General features: G+C 37.9%; 1 protein-coding gene across 1 annotated transcript in view; it reads left to right on the top strand.

Annotated features, from left to right (window-relative positions):
• Positions 1–11,941, top strand: part of Fs(2)Ket (Importin subunit beta Fs(2)Ket) — a 154,656-nt gene extending 142,715 nt beyond the window's left edge. Inside the window, exon 16 of the mRNA XM_067145300.2 lies at positions 9,704–11,941. Coding sequence (XP_067001401.1) covers position 9,704 — 1 coding nt within the window. The 3' untranslated portion in view covers positions 9,705–11,941. The remainder of the gene's footprint in view (positions 1–9,703) is intronic.
• The last annotated feature ends 564 nt before the right edge of the window (positions 11,942–12,505 follow it).

Raw genomic sequence — 12,505 nt, 5'->3', positions numbered from 1 at the left:
TAATTTATTGTTTCCCTTATGAAAACTGATGACACAGGCCACTACCAATTCACATATTATCAACAGAGGAACAATGTTTTATGTCAGCTTTTAGATGTCCACATTCAGCATTCATCCAGTGTTTATTCATGCCATGCTCAAGACTTTTAGGCATTACACAGTAACAGACTTTTTAAACCATTTGTTAATATTTTTTCACTTCCATTTTACTATTCGACCATCGAGTCCCTAACTTGTAAATTTTGTAAGAATGGCTTAAGCACCATCACGTTGTATATTTCATCCAAGTAATGTCATTTTATTACTAACTAGCTGATGTACCCATGCTTCCCTATGGAATTCTACATTGTGTACAGAATTATAGGTTAGGTAGTGTACACGTAGTAAGATTGTATTAAATTGCATAGCTCTTAACGTTATGCTAGATACGCGATGGGGAAGTCACCAAACGTCTTTTCACATGTGAAGACTGGATTAGGGAATTTTGACTAATGGTAGGCTCGCTTGCCCACCATCAGTCACAATCGGGTTGGAGAGTTTTCGTTATAATGGCAAACACTCACTCTCCACCTGCCTTTTTACATCCTCAGAAAGACTGTCTTAGTGGTTTTCCCAACTGAAATGAACATAACATCTGTAGGAATGGCGTGATTAAAAGCAATGCTTTCATATGAAATACTCGATCAAATGAAAAACCACACATTTTGTTACTTTTAAAGAACAGTACTACGCTGCCGTTTTAACAGTCCAAAGTTCCAGATCTGGAATAACCACGCCGCAGACAGCCGTGATCTGCGAACACTCGTCCTCTTTCCTCGGGGGGGGCGGGGGGGGTCAAACAGTGGAAAGTCCCAGGAAAAAAAACTATGCCCTTTTACTGATGTTTTCTAGGAGTACCCGATGAGTCGAAAAATCTCAGTTCACTACACTGGTGGCGGAAATATCTGTCTGACTTGGAGGCAAATTTTCCCTCCAAGCCAGAGGAGAAACACCCTCTTCACTGCTAATTTGGAATAGAATGTATATAGAATTTAATAAAAGTGAAGAGGAAGAAGCTTTTCTTAAGAAACGGCTATTTTTCAGGGTTGAATTTTGAGTTGTTTATTGAATTATTGTGCTATAATATAGAATAGGCCTAAATTGTAATTCTAGACCAGGTCATACTACTACTACTACTACGTGAGCCTCTGCCTTGCTCGTAAGTGTGCGCACTGCTCATTCAAAACAACGCGTCAGAATAGGGATCGAATAGCTGGAATACTATGATGAACCAGTGTGTTACGTATCAGCAGTATCAGAAAATGTATGAACCAGAGGAATAGCATGCTAAAGAAGAAAGTTTTCTAACTCCCTAACTATTTCCCGCGAATATTCAGTCAGGCTGTTATATTCAGTACGCAGCAGTGATCCTATCTCTCGGAGTTGAATGGCAGAATAAGAGACAAAGAACATCACAACAAACAATGGTCAATGTAATGTTATTGTTGATCAATGTTATGTGCTTTCGATATTGCAGGCCTTCACATTTAGTTTTCTTCAGACTCTGAAATACCACTCTTATAATAGTCAGTACGGTAAAACTGAATAAAACATAAATGATCGAAAATTGTATTCTCTATAACTTTTCTTAAATAGTACAGTACTTTTTGATAGGTCCAATAACATTAGGTATTTAAAAACTAAATTTTAGACAGCTTCCCCTAAACTACAATTTCATCCAGGGTGAATAAAATTGTTTATAGCTTAGTTAGACTGTAGTTTCTTACTCCCCGACTCTATATACCGATTTTAAATTCTGTTAACCCATATACAAATTCATGAATATCTGTGTTATCATAGCCGGTACGGTGAAATGTATAATACATAAATGATCAGAAATTTAATTCTATGTAAGTTTAGTTATGTAGTATTTATTGATGGGACCACTAATAATGTAAATATTTGAGAATTAATTGTTATGCCTTCCTCTAAACTACCATTTCACTCTGCGCGAATAAAATTATTTATAGCCTAGATTGTAGTGGGTCTCTCCCCGTCTTTACATACCGATTTTCATTAAATTCTCTTCAGCCGTTTTCTCGTGATGCGTGTACATACATGCATACAGACAGAAATTACAGTGTTACAGAGTTATCCGTGGAAGTCAGAGGTGAAAGAAGGTGCGGGCTGGAATGGGTCTAACTACAAGTTCGAAAGATTAATTAAAATTTCAACAAAGGTTATATTTTCAAAACTTAACAATGGTGACATGGAATTTAGAGCGTACAACAAACAACCGTTAAATCAGGTACAAGGCACCTTTACAAATTCTGGGCTACGAGCCCCAAAGTCTGAGCTCAGCTCACACCCACAAATTACCAAAGGACAGAAAACCCCATTACATGGAGCTCTTGCTCCCGCTTAGTAATACCAATCCTCCTAGAGGCACCTTCCAAAATACCAGAAAGAGCTGGCCTGCTCTCAATTTTACAAGTCTATCAAAGGCCACAACAAACTTTACTTCTAACTGCCCTCAAGGCACACAAAGAAACAGGGGTATTTAATACCCAACCTACAGGGCCTTCGCATGAAGAAAACAAAACATCAGGTTAAGTTACTGGCCCAAAGCACAGAAAGGACTGAAGGCGTGAGCTTGCACTCCTAAATACACATTTTAAAACCTAAGTGGCTCTAGGTCGATACACAGGGGCTAATCCCAAGCTAGGCAGGTGACTCGTATGAGAAAACTTTAATACATTAAGGAAGAGAAGAAACGGTTACGAAAACATAGTCACCTCAATTTCAAATGAAGGGGAGCTCGAGAGGGTAAAGCACTCTCTATCCCAGAGTTAAATTTCAAGAAAACTGAAATTTACCAGGAAAAGGGTTTACATGTTTAATAGTTTACATATGAAAGGTTTTGAACCCTCCCCGAGAGTTAAACTGCTGAGCTAGCACGAAATAAAGATGTTAAAAGGCCATTACCTTGTTGGAGATCTGTTGCCCGAAGAAAGAGGCGCTTCCCGCCCCCTGCTACATATCCACACACTAAGCTAGATGTTACTGAAGTGGCCCCGAGACAAGAAAATCAGCAGTTTTTATACCCTCGTGGAAAGTTGGTGACCTTTCATGAATGATGATAACCAGCCCTCAAACTTTTATTGGCTACAGTACACAGTTACATACAAAATTGGAGAAGAAGGCCCCAATTGGCCGAAAATTAATTACATAAATTCCTGAGTGGCTACATTCAAAACAGGTGGAAAGAAAGGATTAATATTGCCAACCCACAAATGACAGAACAAAATTTAGTAAAGAGGAAACTTATGAATACAAAATTTCTCCAAGAAGGTTCATTCCTTCACACCAGAGCGCATTATCATAGTTTTTGGTCGAGACATCTGTTAGAGAATGTCCACACTTCTTGATCAATGAAAAACAAAAGCAAATCAAAAGCACACAGTGACATCTTCTGATAATCAGTAGAGTTAGTTTAGTTTTTAAAGTTCAGAGCTTCTCCTGTAGAGGAGTTTCAATTCGCGCAAGATTTGAACTTGCGTCGTAGAGGTGTACCGCCCGGTACATACAGAAAAGTAAAAAAGTGCATTTCCTTGTTACTGTGAATATGGCCTATACAGAAATACCATTCTTTTCAAATCTGAGCAATGTACAGACAAAAATCTTATTTTATATATATAGATTGTCTATATTTTGTATTGTATATATATCTTTGTTCATTTGACCTATTGCGGCTGATGGTGTCCAAAGACATCGAAACCAGTCCGTATTAAAAATGTTGTGATCTTGTATCGGCAACATATTTTGTATTGATATAAAGTGGATCATTTGTACTCTTCTTTATTGTATGTTAATACAACAGATAAACGATACTTAATACCGTGATCACTTGACTGCCTGGACAGGGAAACACTTCCAGTTCACGTGATCAGCTATGCCGGACACTAAGTGATAAGCATATTGACAAAGATGGTAGAGAGAGGGGGATGGCCGAGTGTGACTGACTGGCTAGGAATGCGGCCTTGGGGTGGGGGTTTGCGAGTTATGTGTTTTTTTTCTTTTACAGTGGCTAGCCTCAATCATTCCCTGCCGGTAGAAGGAATTCCAGCTTCTTTCACTGACACGTACAAAGTAGCATAACAGCAATTGTTACAGTTCAGATATTTAATGTAGGCATGTCCATGGAATACCCAAACTTTATTTCATGTATGTACCGGATGTCTTCACGAGCCAGTTGCATAAAGACATCTGACCGGAGTTCAATTTAGAACCTAGTTTGGAAAATGAACTGAGATTACGGCTCCTTCACGTTGTACAAAGCTGAAAAATTCATGTAAAGTATTGACAAAGCTGGAAAGTATTTTATAGAAATTTTAATAAGTCAATACGGACAGGAATAACCAGCATGGCGAAAATAATCAATTCAGTACAAAACTGAATTCGGTTCACACGTGTAGTTCAAATGTAATCGGAGTTAAGAAAAGTGGACATGACACCGCAAAACTAACAAAATACGAAGTACCTTTGCCCATACGATAATACTTCAATGGTGGGATTGAGCTGGCTGTGACTGCCTACAAATGAATGTAGTTTCAGCATGTACTGGGATTTCTTCATATGTGTGCGTGCATATGAAAAGGGACCCCATGTCTGTTATTCAGATAAAGGTAATGTCGTGTTCCATAATACAAGGTGTCCATTTAATAACTTGAGAAATAATGGAGATATTTATTGGCGGTTTGTTTCTACAACTAGGGTAATTCAAAATGTTTTCTGTGTTTGGTGGCGGTGGTACCACATGCACATGCGCGTAACTGCACTGTTCACGAGAAGCGCACCAGTAACCATGAGGACTCCACAGCAGAAGGTGTTCTGTGTGCTTTCGCTCGTGGAGGTTAAATCCGTTACACAAATATAACATAGATTTCGGCATGAGTATTGACTGGTACCAACTGATGATGTCACCACTTATGTAACAATCATGAAATGGGACAGGCGCCTTCTAGAATCTGGGACCTTGTTGTTGATGTCGGGCCGCCGCGCCAAGCACGCAGTTTCAGAGGCTACTGTTGATTTAATCCGCGAGTTCTTCAAGCGGAGCCCTCGTAAGTCAATTCTACAAGCAAGTAGGCAGTTACAGTTACCTTGTTCAACAGTACACGATGTCGTCCACTAAAGGTTGCACCTACGGGCGTACATTCTGCAGCTTCGTCAGAAAATCAAACCCTCAGGACAGGCCGCTACGAAAGGCATTCATGGAGACGATTCTGGCAAAAATTGATGGAAACTAGGCATTCCTCGGTCCAGTCCGTTTCTCGGATGAGGCTACATTCCATATTTCCGGCACGGTAAAAAAGCTCAATTGCCGCATATGGGGACTGAAGGACAGGGTTGTTGGCCCAGTGTTCTTCGCATATCCTACAGTTAATGGAACACGTTACCTAGGCATGTTGGAGCAGTATGTTGTGCCACAACTTTCTCGTTACGTGATCTTTCAGCAAGATGGTCCACCATGCCATTATGTGGAAGTTGTGAGGGATTTCTTGAATCGTGAGTTCCCAGATCGCTGCATTGGGAGAGGTAGTCCATCAATTGCTTGGCCTCCTAGGAGCCCCAACATTACACTACTTGATTTTTTCTTGTGGGGGTTTGTCAAGAATCAAGTGTACCAGACACCAGTTCGTGATCTACCTGATCTGTGTCTTTGCAGTCGTGCAGCTATCGCAAATGTTACGCCTACAATGCTGCAGAACACTTGGAGAGAAGTGGAATACCAATTAGTTGTCTGTTGCGCCACTAATGGTACACATATCGAGGTTTACTATGTATGCAAACAAACATTTTGAGTTACCCTCCTTGTAGAAACAAACTGCAAGTAAATATCTCCACTACTCCTCAAGTTATTAAATTTTATATTATTATACCTTTAACTCGGACACCTTGTATGTAACTAATATCATGTAATTGAATTGGATGGCTCTGAAGGAAATTAAGGCCTTAAATTAACATGTAATGTTACAAAATTTCACAACTTCTCAGTAAAGCTGTTTAAAAATTTGGATACTTTGTGACACAAATAACTAGGCCTACTAAACTAATTGGATGTGTTGTTTGTGTTCACCGGTATTCTGACATAGAATTTTTTTTTAACGAAAATTACCATCAGATATTATTTACGGCTTAATTTCTTCGTGGAGATCTATCGATGCTAAGTCTCTTGAGGTTTTATGACTTGCAGAAGGTCACTGAAGACTACTAATTGAAACACTACTGCACTTTACAAAAATGATCACATACCTTAATGATCGTTAATCATAGCCAGCATAAGACAGGAATATCAATTATTCATGCTGAAGCGTGTTTTGGGCATATTATGTGCCCTTTCACAGTCTGGTCATGATGTCCTGCCTCTCTACAGTAGCTGCAGGTGGGTCGAGACCTCTTCTTTGGGAAGAACTTTCTCGGAGTTTGTGGGTTTCTCGCTCTTCGTAATGTATGTGCTGCGGGTCAGTATATCTCCAAAAATATTATCACATAGGAGGTTTTGTCCCAGCAACGACGATATGCTACTATTATTGGGAGATTTGAATGCTGGAGTTGGTAATGAGAAAATTCAGAAACGCATTGGAATCCATGGAGAAACAACCCGTAATAACAATGGAACAAAATTAATAGATTTCACCGTCTTCAATCAGTTAAAGATCATGAACACAATGTTCCCACACAAGTACACGTGGTCTGCACAAAATCAGAAATCTATTATAGATTATATAATTTGTAGTGGTAAATTGGCAGATTTTGTCTTGGATAAGAGTCTATTGAGGCCCTGAATTGGAAACTGATCACTATTAATAACACCTATTAGTCTGAAGCCTGGATGGTATAAAAGAAACAAACAAACAACACAAGAAATTAATACTTACAAGGTTAACCTATTAAGAGACCCTAGTATAAAATGGTTGTACCAGAACAGACTTAATAATCTTACACAGATGACATCAGTTAGTGACAGTGTGGAAATGGAGTGGTCTAATTTGTGTTCAGTTTTAAAGCAGTCTGCTTTTAAGAGTTTGGGAGTTAAGAAAAAATGGCAGAGAAAAAGGTCTGAGAATCTGGGATGAAGAAATTGAAAAAGTTATTTCAGAAAAAAGAAATGCTTATAAAACATTTTTTCAACTAGTATCCTTTGGTCATCACTTTCTGTAATTGTTGCTTTACTTCAAGTTAAAGTGGAAATGAACAGAGTGCAGCATGTCACGATGGACAGATTTGAAATCATAATAAAATTTGGATCACCACAAGAGAGCAATGACAAAAAGGGAAGTGCAGAAAAAGAACAGAAAGAGTTGGGAAAACTTTGTTTCACACCTGGAGACTGATATAACAAGACCACAACCACAGACCTATAAAATACTCAAGAAGCTGACTAATGATGTAAAAGAATACATACACATTAATGCAATACCTCTAACGGAGTGGCTCATTTATTTTTGGAGCCTTTGGAGGGGTTGAAATATTGAGCCAATACTTCTGCCAACATCTCTTAACAAACCATTACACTCGAAGAACTGGAGCTAGTACTCAGAAAACTTATAAATGAGAAAGCATCTGGAGAAGACCCAATAAATGCAGAACTATTCCAGTACTCCAGCGACATCTTCAAGCAAAGATTTCTCAAATTCATCAATTTAATTTGGAATGGCAACAGACCACAGAGAATTGGCAAAAAGCTATAGTTATTCCTATTGTTAAGAAGGCCAGTGTGAAAGATTGTGGAAATTACAGAGAGATAAGTATACTCAACTCAGGTTACAAAATTTTCTCTATTGTCAAAGAAAAATTATTCGGGTGTTATGAAAATGTGATTGGAACAATATAGATTTCGAAAGGGACGCTCATGTTCTGATGCTTTTTACCTTGAAAATCTTAGTAGAAAAATACAGGCAATTTTACTTGGAAACTCACATAGCATTTGTTGATTTTAAGAAAGCCTTTGACCTAGTTAAAAGGAACAGACTTGGTACTGTATAGGCTTTTGGGCTTATGCCGTGTCAAGAAAATAAGGTGAAATTCTTTACGTTTCACAGAGAACTGTGCTGTGCGTCCTCAGAAGAAATCTCAACTGTCCACGAGAAAGGTCTTGATTACCATCTGTCATCTTTGAGTGCATTTAATTTATATTTTTTCATGTGAATAAATACAATATATTAATATATTATTCATTTCAGCTTAGCTGTTTGGCAGAGTGTATTGGTTGGTACTGTTGCTAAACTGTGCATGTTTTCAAATGTGTGTGTGTTCCTCATTAATCCTTTTGAAATAATCAAGTATGGTAAAACAACATCTAGCATCCTTTGGTCATCACTTTCTGTAATTGTTGCTTTACTTTAAGTTAAAGCATAAATGAACAGAGTGCAGCATGTCAAGATGGACGGATTTGAAATCATAATAAAATTTATGTATACCAAGTCATTCTCTGAGTGAAGCCTTTTCCACATACGTAAGATTAAGTTATTGAAAACCTATCCAGTTACCTTTTTAGGGACCAATGTCAAGTCTCTTACTGTTATGTTCCTTCTCATACTCATGCAATTTATATATGATAATGGATAACTTGCATGAAGCTGCTTCTCTGTGTATTTTTTTCCATAGTGAGAAATAAAATGTCAATCTTCTGTCAAGAGTGAAGCATAATCTACCTCTTAAATGTTAAATGCGTTCCTGAAAAGTGTATTCAGTAGGCCCTTCCCTTTCCTTTACTTTTGTGCCTATGAAGTGCCTCAACTTGGCCCTCGTAGTTGTGAAGATATTAATATTTCAGAATTAAGTCATTTTCGAGGCTGATGACATGATTTTATCTCTCTCTCTCTCTCTCTCTCTCTCTCTAATCATTCAGGTAACTTGTTTGAATGAAGGTGAAGGTAACTAGGTGGGCTAAATGGGCAAATCTAGTATTTGTCTTTCTATCATAATTGGAACTGTTGAATTACTGTCCTTACCAACTGTTATAAAATTCTCCCTGGTGTACATGATCTGTTGGTTTCCTCTAGTTAATGGAAGTATAGTTACACGCATTCCTTCTGGTGTATGATGAGTTCAATTGGTTTCCTCTAGTTAAAGTACAGTTACATGCATTCCGTATTTCCGTTACGTGAGGTATTCCGAGATTGATATATACATATGAAGGGTCAGGAAAAACGGGTGAGTCAACTTCCTTCAGAACTAGAAAAATGAAATTTCAAAACAAAAAGTTATGGAATCATATGCTTTGAATAACTGAAGTTTGAAAAGTATTTAACTGAATTAAACTTGGTCGGATGCCCAGTGTATCACCGCTAACTCGATTACAACCAAGAGTTGATTTCATTTTCTTCCCCCTGACCCCTCATATAATATATAATTGATGACAACTTTCTGGGACAGTTTCTAAAATCTTGCCTCTGTGACCTATCCCCTCCTTCCTGAAACCTTTTATTTTTGGATAAATGTTCTGAAATTGTGAAAATGGTGGTGTGAAATGGGTTGTATGGATTGATGGAGGAGACGGTGGTGTGAGGGGTAGCAAAAAAAGAAATTTCAAAATTAATTTCATTACTTTCAGATGTTAAAGATTAATTCCTCGTTTTAATAGTCAAAGCAAACATATTTCATAAATCTGAATTGTTTTACAGTTTTAGAACTCAATTTTTCAAATTTCCCTTTGCAGATCTTATTGTAATATCCCGGGTGAAGATGATCGGATGAGACACTTTCTCAATATTATTCCTACTTTTGGTTGTCTGCAAATCCCCACTCCACTCTGAAGGCTCGTCCAGGGTGAAAGGCAGTGCAACAGAGCGAGCGATTGAACCAAGAGAATAAGATTTTCGAAACAAAATAGATCACTTAAAAATTCAGTGTGCACAGTAACTGGAAACAAAGTATGTGCGAACGAACGAGCGTGTGTCTGACTGCTTGGTGTGTGAGGGACGCACCTGCCGGGGCGAGCGAGTGTGCTTGATGAAGACTTCGGACGGACCGACGCTACTCGACCGGATGTGATGAAATGTGAGGAGGGATGGAAGAAGATGCGTGTGGATCATATGAGGCAAATTCCAATTTATCAATAAATATATATAGTAAATTTTAAAGAAATATGACTTATTAATCGCCTTACGAAAAAATTCTGATTCGACGCATGTCAATTTTTCCTCCTCTGCACATTCAACGTATGTGTTTTTTCTTGCTCAGGTAATTGGAAAAGAACTTTTAAATAAAATTATGGTGTTTTCCAGCAGGGGAAAGATGTTATATGTTGCAATGCAACTGACATATCTTACTGGTCTAATTTGTTACCAAGTAGTGAAGTGCTTTGGGCAAATAGTTGTCATAATGTTGACTATGGAAGAAGGCACTTCACTCTGTTACCAGTACTAAATGTTTATTTCAGATATGAAATTTCAATGATTGAAGTGCCTTTTCAAACCAGAAGTTGGTGTGGATCTTTGTTTCCAATGGCTCTGACCCAGTTAAAATATCTGGGTGTTCGTTATTTCTAATTCTAAGCCAAGTTTTAAAGACCAGGTCAGTTCTATGTCTTGGTTACGAACATATTGGTAAGTATAATCAAGAGCCCCACTGGTTGGTCAACAAAATTATTCCTCAGAAATTCGGGAATTCCTACCGATGTGTGGTCGAATACTTCCAGGTATATTTTTGTAAATGCAATTTATTGAATTTAACTTGTGTTTGTATGAAATGATAGATGAATGTACTATTGTATTTATTTGATGAACATATTGTTTTGAAGCTGTGGTATTATATACTAGATATTTGAAGTTACTTTAAAGAATTCCATTACCATGGTTGTGTGACCAGAGTTAAGCTTCACTTTATGAATCCAAGGTAACTTACTGACCTGAACCAAAAAAACAAAAGAAAAATTCTGTGATTCTGTGATTTGAGGATGTCTAAGTTAAACAGGTGAAACATTTATTGTGGTTTTCGATTCCAAGATTTTATTACAAAATTTTCTCTTGCTTCCAATTTACAACTGCAATAAAGATTGAATGCACGGTTCATGTAGATTTTTTTTTTTTTTTGCGACGACTTTTTAGTGTTTGAGGTGAGCCTGTGCATCTCTTTGTGATCTAATTTTTAATCTCTATGAGATGAATATGAGTATTGCAATAAGAGGTATAAGTTTTCAAATGATGTTTAACCATTTATAAAAGTTACTCCTGTTTAGCATAGATCTCCTCATTATTCCTGACTGATGTGTGATATTTGCGTCCCTATGTGTGCCTGCGAATAATTAACATGCCAGCCGAAGTGTATTCGAGAACACTTCCAAAGGCATGAGCGTACGTAAAATGCCTTGTATCAATGAGCCTATGTGTATTGTGTGTTAGCGGGCGATTGTTTGTGTTTGTGTGAATGTGTGCGCGCGTGTGTGTAATTCTTGGGGGGGTGAAAAGTTCAGTTGCCAACGACAAATTCGACTGACGTGTGAACGAAGTATGAGAAAGGTGTATATGTAGAGAAAATGTGTTCCGGTAATGTGTAAGTGTTGAAATGTGTGCGAGAGTTCAAATGTGTGCCATGACAGTTCAAGACAGTATCTAACAATGTGTGCAAGCTTGTCTTTTCCCCCTGAGTTCCTGTGTTTTCAAAAGGAATATTCCTTTCATTATCACTTATACTAACTTTCCTCAAATCCCCCCTCTGCCTGTTGCTGCTGCTTGTTTAGAAAAAGGAAACCAAAAACCGATGTATGGTTTAGATTATGAAACATTGTTCATGCTATCATACTCTTGACTGTCGCTAGAACTTGTTAATTTGAAATCAAATGTTGGCAACTTTCTGTAGCCTGTTTAGGTTTTTTTAAATCAGCACTTTTTTTCATAGGGAGATTAAAATTTAGTTCTGTATTCCAAATAAATAAAAATTATCTTGGAAGAGTTAATCCGTCCGGAATTTTTTTCTTTCTGAAACTGTTATCCTATTGTCCTATGCTATCCTTATTAGATGGCTTTTCCTATGATAGCCTGTAAGTTATTGATCAGTTATGTAAGAGAAACACTTGCACTTTCATTATAGGATTTTAATCAGAGGCAAAGATTTTGCCCTCCTAGTGTGTTATAATTTAGAATTTGGTAATATTTTGGACTCAAGAGTAATGGAAAGTGCATGATTTATAAGTAGGTTTGAGGGGAAAACACATATGCAGTCAGTGACAAAAAAGGAGTGAATTTTGTTAAGCTCCTCAAACGTACATATTTCTCAGATACAATTGACCCTGTGGGTATCAGCAGGGTTTGTATCTTCATGAGAGACAAACCCTATTTTGATAATTATTTAATTTTGATAAAGTACAGTTCCATGCATTCATTCCTTTTTTGCATGACTATACATTCTGTGGGATAATAGAAAACTTCCCCCGGGCGAGTTGGCCGTGCGCGTAGAGGTGCGCGGCTGTGAGCTTGCATCCGGGAGACCGTGGGTTCGAGCCCCACTGTCGGCAGCCCTG

The sequence above is a fragment of the Anabrus simplex genome, chromosome 4 (genome assembly GCF_040414725.1).
Source record: "Anabrus simplex isolate iqAnaSimp1 chromosome 4, ASM4041472v1, whole genome shotgun sequence".
NCBI classification, from domain to species: Eukaryota; Metazoa; Arthropoda; class Insecta; order Orthoptera; family Tettigoniidae; genus Anabrus; species Anabrus simplex.
Note: the sequence above shows the minus strand (reverse complement) of the source record. Positions and strands in the feature narration are given on the sequence as shown.